This window comes from Saccopteryx bilineata, chromosome 1, assembly GCF_036850765.1.
Source record: "Saccopteryx bilineata isolate mSacBil1 chromosome 1, mSacBil1_pri_phased_curated, whole genome shotgun sequence".
NCBI classification, from domain to species: Eukaryota; Metazoa; Chordata; class Mammalia; order Chiroptera; family Emballonuridae; genus Saccopteryx; species Saccopteryx bilineata.
The window spans coordinates 390,577,316-390,600,519 of record NC_089490.1 but is presented as its reverse complement, the minus strand read 5'-3'; the positions used below and the strand labels follow the sequence as shown (position 1 = coordinate 390,600,519).

At 45.8% G+C, this 23,204-nt stretch overlaps 1 protein-coding gene and 1 pseudogene across 1 annotated transcript in view; both read left to right on the top strand.

Moving 5' to 3' along the window:
- Positions 1-2,845: 2,845 nt before the first annotated feature.
- Positions 2,846-23,204, top strand: part of NUP160 (nucleoporin 160) — a 51,733-nt gene continuing 31,374 nt past the window's right edge. Inside the window, exons 1-11 of the mRNA XM_066251527.1 lie at positions 2,846-3,125; positions 3,472-3,583; positions 8,374-8,584; positions 8,886-9,108; positions 10,509-10,587; positions 11,768-11,882; positions 13,013-13,171; positions 17,170-17,247; positions 17,509-17,606; positions 19,117-19,201; positions 20,980-21,048. Coding sequence (XP_066107624.1) covers positions 2,969-3,125; positions 3,472-3,583; positions 8,374-8,584; positions 8,886-9,108; positions 10,509-10,587; positions 11,768-11,882; positions 13,013-13,171; positions 17,170-17,247; positions 17,509-17,606; positions 19,117-19,201; positions 20,980-21,048 — 1,386 coding nt within the window. The 5' untranslated portion in view covers positions 2,846-2,968. The remainder of the gene's footprint in view (positions 3,126-3,471; positions 3,584-8,373; positions 8,585-8,885; positions 9,109-10,508; positions 10,588-11,767; positions 11,883-13,012; positions 13,172-17,169; positions 17,248-17,508; positions 17,607-19,116; positions 19,202-20,979; positions 21,049-23,204) is intronic.
- Positions 15,710-16,574, top strand: LOC136320753 (signal recognition particle 19 kDa protein-like; annotated as a pseudogene).

The following is a 23,204-nucleotide window of genomic DNA, read 5'->3' as shown; positions in this document are numbered from 1 at the left end:
TCACAACCCCGGCGGGGGTCACGACCCACAGGTTGAGAACCGCTGCTCTAAGAGCAAATCTAGATGCCTCTGGAAATCCTGGCAAGATGAAGTCTCCCCTCCTTTTTTTCCCAGAGTACAACCAGATATCCCCCAGGGAAGTCCAAGGCGAGTCCTAACCCCCCACCCCACCCCACTGATGTCTCGGTCTTCGAGGGGCCCAATGTGAGAGTATGACTGCATCCAGTCCTCTACACACTGGTCCAAGCAGACTAGTCCCAAAACAAAACCCCTCAGAGTCCCAAATCAGCAAAGTAAAAAAGCAACCCTGCCTACAATCTCCAAGGTCCAAATTTTCACACTCCTTGATTTCTTTGCTGAATTGTTGAAGTTAGGGACCAAAAATGATATCTGCCGAGATACTGTCTGAACCCACTGGGAACCGGAGCCCTGAAATGTTTCAGGGGGCACCCTCCCTAGTAAGCCAGCAGGGTCAGACAGCCCCTGGAGAGGCCAGCCGATCGAGTGTCTCTACTCACGGTAACACGGAATACCGCATCCTGGACAAGCCCCCAAATGTTATAAAGTATTGTACCTCATTTCTGCGGGTTCATGTAGAGACACCAAGTCCAATATGAATTTTGAGGAGTTTTATCATGAAAAGCCAGCGGCATACACAGGGCAATCCTCCTACCCAAATCATGCAGCCCTGACCAACTCTCAGAGGCTGCTTATATACTCTTTGACCACATACAGGTGGGGGGAGGCATAACATGACACAAGCTTAGAACTACATGCAGATGGGGATTCACAAGACATTTATTTCACAGATTCTTCCAATGTCTCTCTCCTCCCTCCATTGCCTAGGGGCATGCTATTCTAGGATTCAAAGAGGGGAAGAAAAAAAGCAATATACAAATTCTATCTCCTATTGAAAGAGCAAGGAAGTTCTTCAAATACCTTACTACAATATTTTTTCTAATATTTCATCATCAGTTTTGCAATTTAGAATAGATCCTCCCCTAAACTCTTTCTCCTTCCAAATTTTTTTCCCTGCCAGTTCCCAGCTGGTTGTCCAGCCTTAGTCAAGGATGTGTGCGTGAGTGTGTGTGTGTGTGTGTGTGTGTGTGTGTGTTATATTCCCCATGAAACAGACTCTGAGGCAGAGATTTCTATGCAGAAGGTTTATTGGAGAGTGATCTCAGAAACTGCACCTCGAAAAGACTAAGGGAGACAGGAATGGGCAGAAAAAAAGGTTGAGGCTTCACAATCCTACACAGCACTCTGGAGCTGAGATGACGTCTTTGGGCAGGTGATACAGGGAAAAAGTAGAAATGTCCTATTAGTTCAGGGTTGGTTCAACTTATAGTAACAGGAAGGGAAGGCAGAGTATGTGGGTACAGATGGAAGTAGGGAGGAAGAGGTGGTAGTCGGATAGTCTTTGGTTGCATCTATTTTCAAAGTGCAGAAGCAAGCTGAGAGCATGAGGGCAAGGTTAGAGGAGTTGTGAAATACCCATCTCCGACAGGAAGTAGACAAGGGAAATACAATGTGTTTGCTGGGCAGCAATAGGATCCACTCAAGGCTCGGAGTCATGATGGAGGTACAGGGAAGCATGCAGGTCTGTTTGGCTTTAAACTTGGATTTAATCACTGCTGTAGTGTTTACTAGAGTATGATGAACAGAGCTGGGCAAGGGAGTAATTTAATAGATTTAAGCAGAGCAAGAAGGAAAAACAGAAAATGAGGCACAGTGGAAAGGTAGTAGGAAGAATGGACTGTTCGTAGAATGGAGGCGTTAAATTGCCACTAAGTGTCCTAGGAGTGAGCTGCAAAGAGAGAAAAGAGTAGTCAGAATAGGGTGAATGAAACAGAGAAAGACAAGGGTTGTAGTCTATGGAAATAACAAGTAATAACAAAAGTGCTTAACAAACGTTTTCCATCAAGGAAAAAAAAAAACCTTGCCTGACCAGGCGATGGCGCAGTAGATAGAGCATCGGACTGGGATGCGGATGACCCAGGTTCAAGACCCCGAGGTCGCCAGCTTTAGCGCAGGCTCATCTGGTTTGAGCAAAAAGCTCACCAGCTTGAGCCCAAGGTCGCTGGCTTGAGCAAGGGGTTACTCGGTCTGCTGTAGCCCCACAGTCAAGGCACATATGAGAAAGCAATCAATGAACTAGGTGCCACAACAAAAAACTGATGATTGATGCTTCTCATCTCTCTCCGTTCCTACCTGTCTGTCCCTACCTATCCCTCTCTCTGACTCTGTCTCTGTAAAAAAAAACCCCAAAAAACCTTTCTCCCGTTAAAATGAGCATATTCCTCAATACAGTATTGAGCATCTATGCAGCCTTTAGATAATAAGTAAAACTGCAGTATCTTCCAAACCTTCAGATCGTGGGTGGAACGAAAGGCAAATTCCTTTCAAGCATACAGTGTTTAGGTCATCTCAGCAGGTTGCAGCATCACTGTTTTATTGAACCCATTATATTTCATTATACAGAATACAGCCTCTTGAAAAAAGGCCCTTCTGCTCCACTTCCCCTCGCCCGGATCTCATGTGTCGGGGAAGGGTGAAGAAAAGAAGACCAAGTGGAAATTCATACGCGGACCCCCTGACACAGGGAGAAGGGACTGCAAACTCCGAATCCGGAAGAGATCGCGGATCTGTCCCGCCCCCAGGGCCTCGCGCTCTCGGGAGTTCAGCCCTCAAGTCCCCGCCGGCTTTTCAAAAAGGGAAACAAACCCAGCCCCGCCCCCGCCCCCGCCCCCGCCCTGGGGTCGCCCGGAAAACGGCACCGCCCCCGGAGGCGTCCGGGTCCACCGCACGAAGGTTCCGCCGGCAGAGTCGCCTCTCCCTTCCCCTTCCCCTTCCCCTCGACCTTCTTCCCTGCCCGCCATTCTCTCTAGCTAACTCGGGGGAAGCCCGCAAGGCAGGGTCTGGTCGTCCCTTCTTCTCCCCGCGGTTCCTCACCTCCCCGCCCCCGGAAATGACGACCGCCGCCGGGGCCTGCTGTTGTCCCGTCGGGCTTCGCGGCGGCGGGAAGATGGCGGCGGCGGGAGCCCTGGAACGAGGCTTCGTGGAGCTCAGCGGTGCTGAGCGCGAAAGACCGAGTCACTTTCGGGAATTTACAGTTTGCAGCGTTGGTACGGAAGCAGCCAAGGAAGGCGCGATCCGATTCCTCCCCTCGGGCTCCTCTCGTGTATTCCTAAGTCTCTCATCCCGAATTCATCCCCCGAAGTCCACATGGCTACAGCCCCGGGAACAGAGCTTCCTTTAGTGTCCTACTTCTCTCTTCCTTCTTCCCCTTCTGTTTATGTCAGTTGTCAGCCCGTCATCCTCTGCTTTCTCAGCGCCCTCAGTCCTTGTCATTCCCAGATCCCCCTTTCTTTATATGGATTGTCAGCCCGTCATCCTCCGCTTCCTCGGCGCCCTGGGTCTCTGTCATTTCCAGAGAACCATGTGTGCAGGGTGATCACTATCCTTTCGCAGGGACCGCGAATACCTCGGCCGGATCCGTGAAATACAGTGAGAGCGCGGGAGGCTTCTACTATGTGGAAAGTGGCCAGTTGTTATCCGTCACCAGAAACAGATTCATTCATTGGTAAGTGCTGCGTTCGCCAAAGCCCCCTGGAAGGTCGGGTTGTTTGGCGTCTGAATTTTCGTTGCTGTTCATAGTGTCATTCTCTAACGCGGCAACAGACAGGAAAAGAGAAGGACTGTTTTCTAATCATACGTGAATCAGGAGAAAATTAAGGAAATCAGAGTTCTAGGAGGTGTGCCCTCTTAGGGCAGCACTAAAAGCAAAGGGAATGTAGCTTAGGGAATCAAGCCCCAAGGGCCAGTTTTAAACATAAACCCGTCGTGTTTTTATAATGCTTTACAGCCTCTGTCATTCTACAAACATCTTTGAGCTTTTACATGTGAGGCGCTGCACTAGTTGTGCTAGGGATGAAGCGATAAACAACAAACCCCATTTTCATCATGCAAATTGTAGCAGTGTTAGATGTGGACTCACTTTTCATGGGGCCCTTTTAAGAAGGACAAAAAACATTAAGCCAATGACCACGACATAGGTATATAAATACAAATTTTTCATTCTTGTCTCAGGAGAAGGAACGGGGCTGGGAGAGGCTAATGGGAGGACCAGGTGTTATTTGTGGGGCCGGGAAGGCCTTTAAGGAAGTCACATTTAATCTGAGATCTGAGGGAGGAATGTTTAGCCAGGCGGGGGGATTGGGGGAGTGAGCAGTTCAGTAAGCAGGATCAGGGTGTGCAGAGTCCCAGAGGTGGAAAGAACTGGAGGAGGAGCTTAAGTGTGATGGGAGAAAGTGATATGAGAGAGGCTAAGGTTGGGGGGGCAGGAAGGACTCATGAAGGGCCCTCAGGTCCTTTTTAAAGACTTTCAATTTTATCTTCGGTGCCTTGAGCAATCATTGAAGGGTTTTGAAGGGTTACTAACATGATCAAAATTGCTTTTTTGTTTGTTTGTTTTTGTTTTTTGTATTTTTCCGAAGCTGGAAACAGGGAGGCAGACAGACTCCCGCATGCGCCGGACCGGGATCCACCCAGCATGGCCACCAGGGGGCGATGCTCTGCCCATCTTGGGGCGTCGCTCTGCCGCAATCAGAGCCATTCTAGTGCCTGAGGGAGAGGCCACAGAGCCATCCTCAGTGCCCGGGCAAACTTTGCTCCAGTGGAGCCTCGGCTGTGGGAGGGGAAGAGAGAGACAGAGAGGAAGGAGAGGGGGAGGGGTGAAGAAGCAGATGGGCTCCTCTCCTGTGTGCCCTGGCCGGGAATCAAACCCGGGACTCCTGCACACCAGGCAGACGCTCTACCACTGAGCCAACCGGCCAGGGCCTAAAATTGCATTTTTTAAAAATTCAGTCTACCTTGTGAAAAGTAAATTTGGGTTGAATGAGTATAGTAGGAAAAAGCAATGTATTTTTATGGTGGTCCAAGTAAGAGATGTTGGTGACACAATTGCGGTAGTCACTAGGAAAAGAGAAATAGATGGATTGAGAAGGCAGGTGCTCTAGACTTGGTGGTGGATTGCATATGGGGTGGGAGTGGAACAGGAAAAGGAGGGAACAAGGGCAACTCCCTGGTTTCTGATGTAACTAACTACAGATATACAGTGGAGAGGTTGCCATTTATAGAGAAACAGAACACAGGTTTTTGAGAGATTTGATTACTTCTTTTAGACGTACTAAATGTAAACTATCTGTGTGGCTGCCTGTTAGCAATGCCAAGTAGGTTTTTTGGAATTTACAGAGTTGAGGCTCAGAAGAAAGATCTTTGTTAGAGGTACAATCTCATTTATTTAAGAAATATGTTTGAGCATCTCATATGTTCCAGTCAGTGTTTAGGGACTGGAGATATAGCAGGGAGCAAAGCAGACAGAGTTGCTGCTCTCATGGAGGGAGATAAGCAATAAATAACAACAACTAAAAATAAATAGATAAATAAATGTTGTTTGCCAGGTGATAAGTGGAATTGAGAACAGAGAAGAGAGGAGAGAAACGTCTGTTGGAGTTAATATTTTAGATAGAGTAGTCAGGCAAAACCCAGTGATGTAGTGACATTTGAGCAGAGGGAAAAAGAATGTCTGGGGAACAAGAATTTCAGGTAGAGCCTCCCAAGAAAATGAAGTTCAAAGAACCTTGAGACAGAAGCTTATGTGTTATGTTCAGAGAGTAACAGGGGCCATGAGTCTGGTGCCGAGTGAACAAAGGGTAGAGTAATAACAATAGCTGAGAGGCTGCTCAGGGCTTTGTTGATTATTTTAAGGCTTTGACTTTTCTCTGTGTGAAATAGGAAGAAGCCATTTGAGGGTTCTGAGTAAAGGAGTGGTACGATCTAAGTTGTGTTTTTAAAGGATTGCTATGGCTGTGGGTTGAGAGCAGAGTGTAGTGGGGACAGGATGGGAGCAGGGAGACCACTTAGGCGGCCGGTGCCATGATTTAGAGAGATGATGGTGGCTTAGACCAGGGTAGTCCTGGTGGTAGTGAGAAATGTTCTGACTGGATGGGTTTTGAAGGTGAATTTGTTGGAATTAACTGCTGGACCAGATGTGGGACATACAGAAAGAGTCGAGAGTGAGCTCCGGTTTTCTGACGTGAAGCACGTATTTTAGTTTCTTTGATGTTCAGGTTTGCTAGGTCCAGAAATCCTGTTTTAGACAGGTGTAGTTTGAGATCCTTGTTAGATATCCAAGTGGAAGTGTTGAGGCAGAGGTCAGGAGTTCAATGGAGACTTAGAGCTGAAGATACAGATTTGGGGATTGTTGGCATTCAGTGGCATTTAAACTTGTTAAGCTGAATGAGATCTAGAGGATGAGCATGAATCAGGGTTTCTCAGCTCTGTACTTTTGGCATTTGGAACCAGATAAACTTGGTTCTGGAGGCTGTTCTTTACATTGTACAGTGTTGAGCAGCATCCCTGGCCTCTACACAGCACATCCCAGCAGTACATGCATGCACGTGCATGTCCATATATGCACATTAGGTTGTGACAAGCAAAGAATCTCCAGATAGTGTCTTCTGTCGTTGGGGAATGGGGTAGGATAGCCCCCTTTGAAAACTACTGCGTAGATGAGAGAAGGAAAGAGGTCTGAGGACTGGACCTTGGGCACTCCAATGTTTAGGAAGATGAGGAACCAGTAAAGGAGGCGAAGAGGGAGTAGCTCGTAACCAAGAGCCGAACAAAAGGAGAGTGGTGTTTCAGAAGCTCGGGGAGATACTTCAGGAAGGAGGAGAGTGGAAAACTGTTTAATGCTGCATGTAAGTCAGAGAAATGAGAACTGACCTTGCAGCATGGGGGTCATTGGTGGCCTTGCCAGGACCTGCTGCACTAGTGGTGCAAAAGCCCGAGTGGAGTGGGTTCAAGAGAGAAGGGGAGGAGAGGAATTGTGAGTGTACAACAACTCTCAAGGAGCGGTGCTGTAAGGGAAGCAGAGGGAGTAAGCAGCACAGGGAAATGGAGGGCAGCGGAGGAGTGCGGGGAAAGACCGTCGTGTGCATACAAGCCAAGAGTGACCGCTGGAGGAGAGCAACTGAGGAAGCTGGGAAAGTGAGGTATTAGGAAGCACACAGGTATGGAAATCATTCCGAATTAGTGCAGGAGTGAGAGGGAGCCAGGAGCTAACGCACGAGGGAGGTCTGCCACGAACAGGGTGGTAAGTGACTGCATGTGCTTCAGGGCCGAGTGTTTGGGGCAGGGAGGAGGAACAGTGGCCTGGAGTGGCAGTGGGGGCAAGCAGGACGTCAGTGACCTACCCCGAAGCCACACTACAGGAGCATGATAGAGAAAGCTACCACCATTAGAGAGGGCTCGGGGGGTGAACTCCTCTGGGAAGATCCAGAACACAACTTTAACCAGAAGTCAGGAAGGTGAAGCAGTTTTTCAGAGGTGAGGTTGAAGATTCCGAAAAGTGTGCTAATGACACAGCATGAGTTACCAGAGCAGAGTAGCAGAGATGATGCCTCGGTCGGGGTTTGAGGACTAACACGTGCGGGTCAAGTCAAGGAGAAGGCGTGGCAGTGCCCGGAGATGGGCGAGTAAAACCAGAAGGGTGCTGTGGAGGCCAGGAGAAGAGGCTGTGTAAGGACGGCATGGTCAAGTAGGGGGTTGCTGCAAAGAGGTCAGGGAAGAGCACCGAAGAGGCCTTTGGAATTGGCCTGGTGACCTTGGTAAGAAGGTAGGTTGAAGAGTACGAGGCGGGTGAGTAAATAGAGGCCGTCCATAGAGAAGAATGGAGAAAATGTGATGGCTGGGTGGGGCCAAAAATGGGTGTTGGAAAGGGAGCGGCCTGGGAAGAGGGTATCTGAATGTTTGGGGAGGCTCTGGGAGAAAGAGAGATGGAGGCAAGAAGGCTCTACTTGAGAGAGCCAGAGATTGGCCTTTAATTGCTGGAAGGAGACCTGCCCTTGGGGGACTGCGGGGGGTAACGTGGCAGGTAGATGAGGCATGGGTAGCACATGGCAGAGCTGCGCCAGAAGTAGAGTCAGCCCTGCATCCCAGTGGGGAAAAATACAGGAGTAGGAGGAGGGGAAATACTGCGCTTGTTAAGGTCACTGGCATTGAGCGTGCAGTTACATATGGGAGGCCACATTCCCCCAAAAGTAATGGGCGGGGTGAGTTTCCATTACACTGTTTAATTGCACTGAATATTCTAAATAAGTGGACTATCAAGATTGGAAATTCCTCCACTTAATAGCCAGTCATATAATTAGATTTGAATTTTATATTATACTGTTTTGTAAATCTATATAACGTGGTGGTTTGAAATATAGAAATTGGTCTGAATTTGTCCAGATTCTTCAAATTGGGAGAGTTTACCTGAAACTTTTTAAACAAATGTCTTCTTTTTTTTTTTTTTTTTTTTTTTACCAGGAAGACCTCCGGAGACACACTGGAGCTGGTGGAAGAGTCCCTGGACATAAACCTGTTGAATAATGCCGTTCGCCTTAAATTCCAAAACTGCAGCCTCTTACCCGGGGGCCTGCACGTCTCCGAGACCCCGAATCATGTGATAATCTTGATATTGACCAACCAGACAGTGCACAGGTTGCTTTTATCTCACCCGTCCCGGATGTACAGAAGTGTAAGTTGGTTAAGTCTTAGTTCCCAGAGTTCTGTGGCTGTCGCCGTTTCAGTGCTGGAGGAATAGCCTTTGGAACTGAAGGAAATTTGGATTCTTTGTTAGTCCTCACCAAGCATGCTTGGATACTTATTATTTAAAATGAGCAAACACATTTTAAGTTGAAGACATAGTTTTTATTAAAAAGAATAGCTTTCTTTTTAAGCGTGACATATTTCAAAGCTTTGGTAGCAATCGAGAGGAACTGCGAAAGTCAGCTGATTCTGATTTAACAGGTTTTTATTTATTTATTTTTTAATTACAGGAGTTGGTAGCTGAAAGTCAGATGCAGTCCATCTTCACTGACATTGGCAAAGTTGACTTCAGGGATCCTGGCAGCTATCAGTTGATTCCCGCAGTCCCTGGACTCCTCCCTAACTGTGCCACCTCAGCCGCCTGGCTTAGCAGTAATGGAGAGGCCCTGTTTGCTCTCCCTTCTGCTGCTGGGGGCATCTTTGTTCTTAAACTACCTCCCTACGACGTGCCTGGTAAGCATGGGAACTGAGCGTGGGTTTGACTTTAAACAAGGAAGGTTGGTATGAAAACGGACCTTAGAAGTCCAGTCCCATCCCCCAACACAGGACTTGCTTCCCTATCACCCCTGAGATGTGCATTCAGTATCGTTTCCCCAGCGAGCCCCTAATGCTTTACCTTTTCTGAAAGAGCAAGGGTTTATGCAGAGGATGAGGACCTGCAGAGCTTATTGGATTCTTAGGCTGTACAGCAGGGGTCCCCAAACTTTTTACACAGGGGCCAGTTCACTGTCCCTCAGACTGTTGGAGGGCCGGACTATAAAAAAAACTATGAACAAATCCCTATGCACACTGCACATATCTTATTTTAAAGTAAAAAAACAAAATGGGAACAAATACAATATTTAAAATAAAGAACAAGTAAATTTAAATCAACAAACTGACCAGTATTTCAATGGGAACTATGCTCCTCTCACTGACCACCAGTGAAAGAGGTGCCCCTTCCGGAAGTGCGGCGGGGGCCGGATAAATGGCCTCAGGGGGCCGCAGTTTGGGGACCCCTGCTCTACAGAAACTTCTTAGGCAGACTGATACACTTACAACCTAAGTTGAGTCATGTCACTACTCTGCTCAAAGCCTTCAAATGAGGGTTGTTCTTCATCTCACTCTGAACTAACCCAAAATCCTATGTCGCATGTAGTCACTCCAGCTGCCTCGCCTTAGCTTCTCATCACTCACCCCACCCCAGCCCCACCCCCCACTCCCATCTTCTTGGCACCAGCCACGTGCCTTCTCACAGTTCCCTGAGCACACCAGGCCTTTGCCTGGGGCAGCCTTTCCCCAGCTACCAGCTTGGCTCCTTGCGGCTCTTTTAGGTCTTACTCAGTGGCCCTCAGTGAAGCCTTCCCCGACCCCCTTTCAAAGTTGTGCACGCACCCCGCCCTAGCATTTACTATACCCTCTCCATGTTTTCTTTTTCTCTCATTATTATTCTGCTGAGTTTAACTCCCCTGCTTCCCCACCTCCCAATGAAACGTAAGCGCCAGATGGGCAGGCTTTTCTTCTGTTTACTGCTGCGTCTCTTGCACTTTGCACTGCCGGACGTGTGAGGGTCCCCAGTGATTCTTAGGAAAGAGTGAAGTATTTCTTTGGAGCAATATGAGTTACTATTTATAAATGGCAAATATTTCCCCTACGAATCCAAAAATGCTATTTTTATTAACCCAGTGATTCAAAAGATTTTAGGTGATAAATGTGGAAAGGCACATCCTAAGACTTACCTGGACAGAAATGTGTACGCCTGTCACCTGTTATAAAGACCTGGTTTGTGGTTGCGTGCTTCCAGCCTTGGCGTTTCGCTAAGCGTCATCAGGAGATGGCTCGGACTTGTCATCGGTCTTTTTCCAACCTTGTAGGGCTGGTGTCGGTTGTGGAACTGAAACAGAGTTCAGTGATGCAGCGACTGCTTGTAGGCTGGATGCCAACAGCGATCAGGTGAGTGGCGTCTGGCAGGTAATTCAGAACCTCAGCATTTAACCTTTCTGCACTGGTCAGTACCTGTTAGTGCTTCAGTTCTTACTCCAGGGCAGACAGCAATTATACTGGAAAGGGAAAGAGAATGCCCAACATCCCCTTCCATCAGAGGAGCGCCACACTCCAGAGCCCGCCTCAGTTGGGAGTGGCCACCTCGACAGCGAACCTGGTTCTGCCATATGTTCTCTCACTGTCCAGTCCAGCCTATGCCCCAAGTCCATTTTGTGTAATATGAGAAGTAGAGAGTTTTTGGGTTTTTTTACAGAGACAGAGAGTCAGAGAGAGGGATAAACAGGGACAGACAGGAACGGAGAGATGAGAAGCATCAGTCGTTAGTTTTTCATTGCACATTGCGACACCTTAGTTGTTCATTGATTGCTTTCTCATATGTGCCTTGACCGTGGGGCTATAGCAGACCAAGTAACCCCTTGCTTGAGCCAGCGACCTTGGGTCCAAGCTTGTGAGCTTTGCACAAACCAAATGAGCCTGCGCTCAAGCTGGTGACCTCAGGGTCTCGAACCTGGGTCCTCTGCATCCCAGTCCAACGCTCTATCCACTGCGCCACCGCCTGGTCAGGCGAGAGAGTTTTTTTGATAAAACAGTATTTCAGCATTACGTAGAACCTTTAAAAGTTATAATAATTGCCTGGGTTCAATTCCCGGCCAGGGCACACAGGAGAAGCGCCCATCTGCTTCTCCACCCCTCCGCCGCGCCTTCCTCTCTGTCTCTCTCTTCCCCTCCCGCAGCCAAGGCTCCATTGGAGCAAAGATGGCCCGGGCGCTGGGGATGGCTCCTTGGCCTCTGCCCCAGGCACTAGAGTGGCTCTGGTCGCAACGTGGCGACGGCCAGGATGGGCAGAGCATCGCCCCCTGGTGGGCAGAGCATCGCCCCTGGTGGGCGTGCCGGGTGGATCCCGGTCGGGAGCATGCGAGAGTCTGTCTGACTGTCTCTCCCTGTTTCCAGCTTCAGAAAAATGCAAAAAAAAAAAAAAAAAATTATAATTGGCTATAAATCAAATAGAAAATGTAGTACCAACATATAAACTCTTGCTCCTGTTGATTAATAACAGTGTGCATAATCTCTTGAATTAGAAATAACAACCGGCTGATTTGCAGTAGTAACCCCTGATCTTGTGTTTCAGAGGCGATCAGGGGACTTCAGATCGTCCTCTCAGTCTTGCTGTTCACTGTGCCGAGAACGATGCCTTCGTCTTTGCCTTGTGCCAGGACCATAAACTGCGCATGTGGTCTTACAAGGTAAAAGCTACATTTTTAGTTTCAGTAAGTTAAAAAAGGATTGTGAAATATGAGAGAATTGGAGTAAATCTTGCTGCTTCTCTTAGATTATCACAGGGGTAGTCAACGTTTTTATACCTACCGCCCACTTTTGTATCTCTGTTAGTAGTAAAATTTTCTAACCACCCACCGGTTCCACAGTAATGGTGATTTATAAAGTAGGGAAGTAACTTTACTTTATAAAATTTATAAAGCAGAGTTACAGCAAGTTAAAGCATATAATAATAATTACTTACCAAGTACTTTTATGTCAGATTTTTGCTAAGTTTGGCAGAGTAAATCTTTATAAAACAACTTATTATACTTAAATCTATCTTTTTATTTATACTTTGGTTGCTCCACTACCGCCCACCATGAAAGCTAGAACACGTACTAGTGGGCGGTAGGGACCAGGTTGACTACACTGGATTATCAAATTGCTTAGTTTGAAAAATTATAGGCCATTTCCAGATTCAGACAGTTTCATTTGATTTCATTTTTTCATCTATTTCTTCCCTCAGTTTTCATCTATATTTTGAAAATTATGAGTCCTACAGGAAGGTTGAAATAACAGTACAGATTATATCCTTCACTTAAAAGGAACAAGTATGCTTTTGAAATGCAATTGGTAGAAGGTTTCCAAGACTCACAAAACAGCTGTCAGACTAGGGATATTGTATCTTAGCCCTCAGAAAGAAGCATGTAGGGTCCTTCAGCTAGATATAATGCATGTGTGTCCTTTAAAGCAGTGGTCTCCAGCCCCCGGGCTGCAGACTGTTACCAGTCCGTGGGCCATTTGATACCGGTCCATAGAGAAAGAATAAATAACTTACATTATTTTCATTTTATTTATATTTAAGTCTGAACGATGTTTTATTTTTAAAAAATGACCAGATTCCCTCTGTTACATTCATCTAAGACTCACTCTTGACGCTTGTCTCGGTCACGTGATACATTTATCTGTCCCACCCTAAAGGCCAGTCCGTGAAAATATTTTCTGACATTAAACCAGTCCGTGGCCCAAAAAAAGTTGGGACCGCTGCTTTAAAGGGGAAAGGTTTCCTAACCTAACTATTCTTTGATACCGTTTATTAACTCTTTTTCTCGGGCAGGACCAGATGTGCCTGATGGTATCCAACATCCTGGAATATGTCCCTGTGAAAAAAGACCTTCGGCTCACTGCTGGGACTGGACACAAGCTACGACTGGCTTTTTCCCCTTCCATGGGGCTCTATCTAGGGGTTTACATGCACGCGCCGAAACGGGGTCAGGTACGAAACGCATGACACATACCAAGTTATTGTGTGTGGGAAAGTGGCTGTGACCTCACTGAGGCTATTTCAGCTAGATGTCTCGTGTTGTTTCCACAGAAGTGGTTTGTTTGTGCTAATGTGTGAATTAAAAGGTCATGCCGGCCTGACCTGTGGTGGCACAGTAGATAAAGCATCGACCTAGAATGCTGAGGTCGCTAGTTCAAAACCCGGGGCTTGCCTAGACAAAGCACATATGGGAGTTGATGCTTCCTGTTCCTCCTCCCCTTCTCTCTCTCTCTCTCTCTCTCTCTCCCTCTTCCCCCTCTCTTAAATGAATAAATAAAATCTTTAAAAATAAAAATGTCATGCCACAGAAGTCAGGATGGAAGGGAGTAGAAAGTTTAAAGGACTATGAAAGGAAAAGTTAACCAAACAAGAACAAATAAACTTGGAAATGCTGGTAAAACATAAAATTGTGAAGGGGATATAGGTGTTCATAACCAGTTGAGGAGAAGTTAAATTTTAGAAATAATTTTGCTCATCATCTAAACACTAGCTGTTGTTTGTACATGAGGTATGTATGGTGTGATACAGTAGTATAATCATGTAATAAGTCCTGGCTGGTTGGCTCAGTGGTAGAGCGTCGGCCTGGCGTGCAGGAGTCCCGGGTTTGATTCCCAGCCAGGGCACACAAGAGAAGCACCCATCTGCTTCTCCACCCCTCCCCCTGTCCTTCCTCTCTGTCTCTCTCTTCCCCTCCTGCAGCCGAGGCTCCATTGGAACAAGGATGGCCCGGGTGCTGAGGATGGCTCTGTGGCCTCTGCCTCAGGCGCTAGAGTAGCTCTGGTTGCAACAGAGCAATGCCCCAGATGGGCAGAGCATCACCCCCTGGTGGGCATGCCGGGTGGATCCCAGTCAGGCTCATGCAGGAGTCTGACTGCCTCCCTTTTCCAACTTCAGAAAAATACAAAAAAAAAAAAAAAAATCATGTAATAAGCAGTTATCTGTTGGGTATTGGGTGCTTGGCACAGTGCCAAGCCCTTTATGTGCATTAATAACAAAGCTTGAACTATGTTACTCCTAGCTCACACTTTACATATTACCCATTTAATCCCAACCACATTCCGTGAGGTTTGTCCTCTGTGTGCTAGAGCTCCAGTCCCTGTGCTGGCGGCTGCCCTGCTGGTGCCTCCTTCCTGTGCAGCTCTGATGCCTGCTTTAGATCGCCCCTTGGGGTAGATGCTCTTCACGCCCTGTTTGGCCCTGACGCTGTGCGCTGGTCCACCCTCGTGCAGCAAACACCCTCCGCAGCTGCTGGGGCTCTCTCTACTCCCCAGTGCGGACTGACACTCTGGGCACCCCCCTTATCCTGCCTGAGTTCCCTTGCCCGGCCTTGGCATGTGTGCAAGCCCTCCCCCCTGCTCACGCACCTCCACCCTAAGCCGGGTTGTACCCTGGTTGGGTGCTCTTCTCACCTCTTCGAGCTCTTCCTTCCTCCCAGGACCCCCTTGGGTCGGTAATTTGCCAGAACAGCTCACAATGGGTACAGGTGAACAGCCAGATGAGCGGTATATATAGCACGAGGTCCAGAAAGGTTCTGAGTGCAGCACAGCCCGTGGTGTTGGGGTGTGCCACCGCCTGGCATGTGAATGTGCTCACCAGCCCGGAAGCTCTCCTATCCCATACGTCAGGGATATTTACGGAGGAGTCATCACATAGTGAATTTTCTTAATCAAAAATAACAATTTTAAAACACCCATCAAATACTGAGTTTGAGCCTGACTAGGCAGTGGCGCAGTGGATAGAGCGTCAGACTGGGATGCAGAGGACCCAGGTTTGAGACCCCGAGGTCGCCAGCTTGAGCATGGGCTCATCTGGCTTGAGCAAAAAGCTCACCAGCTTGGACCCAAGGTCATTGGCTTGAGCAAAGGGTTACTCAGCCTGCTGAAGGCCCATGGTCAAGGCACATATGAGAAAGCAATCAATGAACAACTAAAATGTCACAACGAAAAACTGATGATTGATGCTTCTCATCTCATCTCCGTTCCTGTCTATCTGTCCCTATCTATCCCTCTCTCTGACTCTCTCTGTCTCTATAAAAAAAAAAAAAAATTGAGTTTGAGATATTTTAGTTTTGGCTGTGGAGTTAAATACTAAATGTGAATTCTTCTGTAGAGTTTTATTTTTAATAAAGATGAACTGACTAGTATTGATTTGTATTGTGTGCATGTCTTAAATTGCCTCTAGAACTTTGGTAAAAATATAAACTTAAAAACAGATTTCTGACCAAAATGAAATACAACCTCACAGCCATTAGAATGGCTGCTGTAAAAAGACGATAGATAGATAGACAGACAAGTGAGTCTTGGCAAGGATATGGAGAACCTGGAAGGAACCCTTATGCTCTGTTGCTGGGAGTGTAAAATGCTGCAGCCGCTGAGGAAACCAGTATGACGGTTCCTCAAAACCATCAGTCAGAATTACCCTGTGATCTGGCATTTCCACTTCTGGGTATAAACCCAAAAATTAAAAAAAAAAGAGAGCCGATTTCCGGCGGGCTGTGTGGCGGCGTCCCACCGGACTGGGCGAGGGTGGAGATGGCTTGCGCCGCGGCGCGATCCCCGGCGGACCAGGACAGGTTTATTTGTATATATCCTGCTTATTTAAAATAACAAGAAAACCATCGCGGAGGGCAGGAGAATCCCCATAAGTAAGGCTGTTGAAAATCCTACAGCTACAGAGATTCAAGATGTGTGCTCAGCAGTTGGACTTAATGTATTTCTTGAGAAAAATAAAATGTACTCTAGAGAATGGAATCGTGATGCTCAGTACAGGGGCAGAGTCCGGGTCCAGCTCAGACAGGAAGATGACAGCCTCTGTCTTGTACAATTCCCATCACGTAAATCAGTAATGTTGTACGTAGCAGAAATGATTCCTAAACTAAAAACAAGAACACAAAAAACAGGAGGTGGTGACCCGAGTCTTCAACAAGGAGAGGGAAGTAAAAAAGGGAAAGGAAAGAAGAAAAAGTGACCTGGTATGAGAATCAAGTGTGTGGTACTACTGTAAGAGACACGAATGGAGGCTTCTGATTTGTATCTGAGAGAAACGGAATCTTTTTGTATCATTTTACCGAACTATGAACATTTGTGCCTCCCAGCTTCAGCATCAGGGTTGACAGTGAAATTTACACCAGAAGTTTGCATCTAGTTCTTTTGCAGTATATAAAAAAAATTTTTTTTGCCTTTTCAATGCAGTTTTTGTGGAAGAAAGAAGCTTATTTTTAAATGGACAATGGACTTTACCAGAAGTTACTTGAAATTCTGTATCTGGCCTCTATGTAAACTTGTTCAGATAAATGGGTTTAGTAAGATTTGAAACACATTTTGTTCACTTTTAAGTTAATGAAATAAAATTTGAAACTGAAAAAAAAAAAAAAGAATTCAAAGTAGAGTCTCAAAGAGATATTTGTACATCTATGTTCATAGCAGCATTATTCACAATAGCCAAAAGTTGGAAGCAACCCAAGTGTTCATGAACAGATGAATGGATAAACTTAATTGTGTGGCATATGTATACAGTGGAATAGTATTTAGCCATAAAAAGAGAGAAGTTATGATAAATGTTACAATATGGGTGAACCTGAGGACATTATACTAAGTGAAATAAGCCAGTCACAAAGAGGACAAATACTGTTAAGATTCCACTTACATAAAATGCCTAGAGTAGTGAAGGTCATGTGGACAGAAAGTGGCTGCCAAGGGCTGGGGGGATATGGGAATGGGAGGTTTTTAATGGATACAGACTGAGTTTTGTAAGATGAAAAGAGTTTGGAGGAGCAGTTGTACCATAGTGTAAATATACTTAATATAGACTATTGAACTGTATATTTACAAATGGTTAAGATGATGCTATGTTCACATTTGACCATACCTTTTTAAAGATTGGTTTCTGAATGCTGAAAAATAGTGAGTTGATTATCTCAAGCAATAAATTATCAACTTGTGTCTCAACAGTTTTGCATTTTCCAACTGGTGAGCACCGAGAACAACCACTACAGTCTCGATCACATCTCCTCCCTGTTCACCTCGCAGGTGGGTTGGGGCGTCCTTTGCATGTCACACGATACGGGAAAGACGTAATGGCCGACTCCACTATGTTGCAATAGGACTGAAATCTTCAAATGGGACATTTCATGACGTATGCAAACAGAATTTCATTCGGGTTTCACCAGGTTCACGTGGAACTGTCTTTTGTTTGTGTGCTCTTACCTCTACTGATACAAATTTATGTCATTATGAACTACGACCCTTTCTTATTATAACCGCCTGCCTTTCCACTACATGTCCTTCCAGGAGACGCTGATTGACTTTGCCTTAACCTCTACAGATGTCTGGGCCCTGTGGCATGATGCTGAGAACCACACGGTTGTGAAGTACATCAACTTTGAACAGTATGTACCACTTACCTCTGTCACCCTGCCTTATCCAAAGCCGTTTCCTACTAAGAAAATGACAGTTTCTATGTAGAACCAGTCAAGTGTTTGCATTTAAAGGATTTGCAGCCCTGGGTCTGCATGTTATTAACTATTTTCTGAAGAACCTCTTACATTTGTGTTATTTCTTACCTTTTGATTTTAGGATGAAATGAGGATTCTTAGCATTGGAATGAGATAAAGGAAATACCATGTTTCTTGGGAGAAATAGCACGTACCCAAAATACTTCTAATCTGGGAAGGATGTTGTACTTCTAAGCAAAGGCTGTTTCTAATACCCAGAACTTCCAAAAGATGCTGAGGCCCCTTGGGTTCTCAGCTTCCTCATTATGAGAAATAGGGCACACAAATACAGTGCTTCTCAAACTTTTTTTTAAAACAGGGAACCCTTTTATTTTTCAAAAGATAGTAGCTCCAATATATAACAAAAGCATTTTATGAGCACAAAATTATAACACAATCTAACATGTTTAGAATCTCATGTTTGGTATCTTATATTAATGTATATAATATGAGTTAAGAGTGTTTAATAATTACAAAATACAGTTTTAAAAGCTAATTTTGAATCAAACACTTGTATAGCCCCCTGAAACACTTCTGTAGGATTCCCTAGAACACAGCTTGACATCCCCAAAACTAAAGTAATTGAACTTTAGGGGTCCCTCCTGACCTTACATTCTAGGATAGAGTTCTAGGAATAGTTGCCCCCAAATTGACCTTGAGCAGCCACATTTCAGAAGCTATAGGAGAGTGCTTCTGCTAGAAGGCATTCCAGCACAGTGATAAAAATGCAAAGCTCTGGAGTCAGAAGAGAGTTTGAATCCTAGTTGTGCAGCTTGCTAGCTGTCAGACACCCTAAGCCTCACTCTCCACATCTGCAAAATGCCTCCAAAGTTTGAAGGCAACTGTACCTAGTAAATGCAAAATAAGTTACTTATCTCTAGATTTGTGTTTAGAGGTTTAATTTCAGGACGGTGCCTGTTAAAACTGGTAAGAGCACATCTATAAAACCAGGATAAGTTTCTTTTCTTTTCTTTTTTTAGCAAGGGAGAGAGATGAGAAACATCAACTCCTAGTTGTGGAGTTGTGACACTTTAGCTGTTCATTGATTGCTTCTCATACATGCCTTGACTGGGGGCTCCAGCCAAGCCAGTGACTCCTTTGGGCTCAAGCCAGGGACCATGGGTCATGTCTGATTCCACATTCAAGCTAGGAAGCCTCGCTCAAGCCTGCCATCTCAGGTCTCAAACCTGGGACCTCGCCGTCTCAGGTTGACGCTCTGTCCACTGTGCTACAACCAGTTGGGCCAGAATGAGTTTCTCTTTTTTAATGTTTTTAACAGTTGACCAAGCAGTCGTTGCAGAGGTTCAGTGATGGGGCCCTCCCTGCCCAGATACTGAAGACAGTGTAAGCTTTGTTTGTAGTCATCCTTTTCCTGTAGACTGATGGACTTTTTTTTCCTCTGTAGTAATGTTGCAGGTCAGTGGAATCCGGTTTTTATGCAGCCTCTGCCAGAGGAAGAAATCATTATCAGAGATGATCAAGACCCCAGAGTAAGTAACGCTGAAGTCTCATGCAAGGGGGTGATTTATCCTGACCATTAGTTTCAGAAGAGCCAGTGCTATTAGCAGGCTGGCAGCTGCAGGTGAAAGAAACCTACCTGAAGCTGACTTAGGTTTAGAAGGGGAATGCCCTGGCTTGCGCAGTAAGAAGTGAAGTGCCACGGCCTGGAACAGCGCCTTCAGGGCTTGATCTCTCCTTGTCTGTCCTGCTTTCCTCCTGGTCGGGCTTACTCTCAGGCAGGCTCCCGGCCTGAGCCTGTGCATCGTGTGCATGAAACAGCCCCGAGGAAGGGGCGCTCCTCTGTCCCAGGTCCTGAATACACACTTGCTGGCCTGGCTCGAGTCATGTGATGATACCCGGCACAGTCACTTTGATCAGAAGGAGTAGAATATTCTGGCTTGGCATTAGAAACATGGACCACCTGGGCCTTACTGTTGTGGAAGGTGGTGAAGTAAGTTGAGTACGGACAGTGGAGGGATGGTTCTCCAGAGAAAGATAAGGGGTTTGTTAGTAAAAGAAGGGGACACGGAATCGGGGCAGGCACAAACCCAGGTGTCCACTGTACTCACCATGATGGTACATGCATACACGCACGTACACTAGAAATAAGATAGATGCTGTTAGTGGCCCATGCTGTGAAGAAAATAAACTTAAAAGGAAATGCATGGGAGCGCAAAACAGCCCAATCTCCCTATTTTCCAGGGACACCCTCGGGATAAACTGTAGGAAAGCTTTCAGTTAACGCTTCAATATTAAAATGAGATTCTAAAATATTCTGGGCTATGAGTCTGGAACAGTGACTGTAGGCTTAGGAAAAGCCACTTAGGTAGCTGAAATTTAATATTGCCATATTTTTAATTTCAAGAATTTTTTGGCACTTGACTTGTGTCAAAACACCAAAATCATATGCTGATTATTAAAATCCTTGTTTTTCTCCTTCATTTTGGACATTTTATCATCATCCCCTAGAACCTCAGTAGAAGGAAAGAATTTGAAAGTCTGTCAGATTTACTGCTCACTAGCAAATGTGGTTTATTAAATCTGGTCAAATAATTAGACTGTGAGATTTTCTGTTTTATTCTCTCTTATTTCATTTCCCCACTTGTGAGAGCTTATTGCAGAATTTTATTTTCTACATGTAATGCCTGTTATTCTTAGTTTCTTTTCTTTAATAAGTGGGCCATAAAATGAGTATTTTGTGGATGGTATAGAAACCAGTTTAATAATTCTTACTAGTTCGATTGTTCTTCCTAGTGCATATCACCAGTGAACTAGATCTTCCTCCTCCGTTTGCGCTGGGCATTTGATAAGCTGTGTTTCCCGGGAAACCGGAGGCGCTCCATGGAGCACGTGGGTTCTGGAATAGTGCGTCTAGTTCACTCAAGCACAGCACAGTCTTGGCTTTCAGGGGGAGAGTGTAGAACTGCTCTACTACCTGTTCCCGTTCCAGTGTAGAAGGGCCACATTTCCATGTTTGGATAACAGACGCAGCTTTGGTGCAAACATGTTGAATTCTTCTGTTGAATTACTCTGATTTTTTTCTTTTTATTTAATTTTTTTATTTTGATTGATTTGAGAGAGAGAGAGAAACATCAATTTGTTGTTCCACTTATTTATGCATTCTGTGGTTGATTCTAGTGTGTGCCCTGACCAGGAATTGAACCCGCAACCTTGGTATATGAGGATGATGCTATAACCAGCTGAACTATCCAGGGCCAATTTTTATTATTTTAGAATGAAACTAATTTTTGTTTTAATGTTCTAACAGGAGATGTATTTGCAGAGTTTGTTTACACCAGGAAGATTCATAAATGCAGCTTTATGTAAAGCCTTACAGGTCAGTAGAAGATATTTAATATTTAAGACTTTTATTACTAGTACTGTGTAATTAACTGCTATTGATTTTTGTTGTTTTGCATATACTAAACACTGAGAGTGTTTTTGCAATTGCACAATGCTATGTTTTTTGTGAATGCTATGTATAAATGTGTTAATAAATGCTATTGTAATGTTTATCAATGGTCTTAATGGTCTTTCCACTGAGACTCCCAGCAGGGGCCGGGATGGGACACTTTCCCATTGACCAATTAAACATGCCATTAGTACACAGAGAAATTTGTGCCTGCCCGATGATAAAAAGATGCCATACTCCACTACATGTAATCTCCATAGTTGAAATAAATTTAAAATATTTTTGAATAAGGCCCTGGCCGGTTGGCTCAGCGGTAGAGCGTCGGCCTGGCGTGCGGGGGACCCGGGTTCGATTCCCGGCCAGGGCACATAGGAGAAGCACCCATTTGCTTCTCCACCCCCCCCTCCTTCCTCTCTGTCTCTCTCTTCCCCTCCCGCAGCCAAGGCTCCATTGGAGCAAGGATGGCCCGGGCGCTGGGAATGGCTCCTTGGCCTCTGCCCCAGGCGCTGGAGTGGCTCTGGTCGCGGCAGAGCGACGCCCCGGAGGGGCAGAGCATCGCCCCCTGGTGGGCAGAGCGTCGCCCCCTCGTGGGCATGCCGGGTGGATCCCGGTCAGGCGCATGCGGGAGTCTGTCTGTCTCTCCCCGTTTCCAGCTTCGGAAAAATACAAAAAAAATATATATATATATTTTTGAATAAAATATTTTCTTGGTTAGTTTGGTGGTACTCTTGTTTTTACCCTTTTGTTAATACAGTGAAGGCCTAATTTGATTCAGATTCAATCTAAAATCTAAATATAAGCTTTAAAATCACATGGTTTAATAGATGCTTAAAATTTTACAAAAGGCTTCTTTACTTTAAAGTCATTTAGGCTTCCTTAAATCACTATACTTCCTGAATTTAAAATAGACTAGCACTCACAGAATGGAGAGGCCCCTCAGGCTCCTGCCCTGCCCTCCCGCACACAACAGAAATGAGGCTTCCCAGAAAGGCAGCCCTCGGCCTCTCCTTGTCTCTGCCTCCCCAATGACAAGTTTCTCACTGGCTCTTGTGTGAGTTACCACTCCCACACTGTGTCATTTAAAAGTTCCTTCCAGTATTGGATCACATTTCATCTTCATCCTTTTGGTGGCTTCTTTCTTTTGGAGCACCAGAACATGCCTCTCTCCTATAAAGCAACCCTTCAGCTATTTTAAGAATCTTTCCATATTCTTTTTCTCCAGACTAAATATACCCGTTCTTTAACTTGCAGTGGTGTAGTTTCCAGACCCTTGACTTTTCTTCTAGGGACATTCTTGTGTGTCTGGCTATTGCATGTTTTCTGTTTTCACTCCGATAAAACTTCAGGATGACATGGTCACTTTCTCCTCTGCTCTTTCATCTCATCAGCACTTTTCCCTTGTTAACAATAATCAAGTGTATAATATTTCTCATGCCCTGGCTGGTTGGCTCAGTGGTAGAACGTCGGCCTGGCGTGTGGAAGTCCTGGGTTCAATTCCTGGCCAGGGCACACAGGAGAAGCGTCTATCTGCTTCTTGAACCTTCCCCTTCTCTTTCCTCTCTGTCTCTCTCTTCCCCTCCCGCAGCCAAGGCTCCATTAGAGCAAAGATGGCCCGGGCGCTGAGGATGGCTCTGTGGCCTCTGCCTCAGGCACTAGAATGGCTCCGGCTGCAACTGAGCGACACCCCAGATGGGCAGAGCATCGCCCCCTGGTGGGTGTGCCGGTGGATCCCGGTCAGGCGCATGCGGGAGTCTGACTGCCTCCTTGCTTCTAACTTTAGGAAAAAAAAAATAATTTTTTTTTTCTCATGGTATCTCTTGCACTGTTGCCAGAGGCTTTCCTCTATGAGAATTATTCCCAGTAGTGAGCCACTACCATCTCTGCTCTCACTTAGCTTTGTGCCCGTCTCCGAATGTGTGTGTTCAGTGCCACCTGAGGCCTGCCTTCCGCCCGAGCAATAACTGCTCTGCTTCCTTTTGCTTTATGTAATGATCCAAATGTGCCCTATTGTAATTCTTCCAGATTCCTGGGTCTCTCTAGTTTATTCCAATCTGAACTGTTTGAGACTTGCTTCAGTTTCA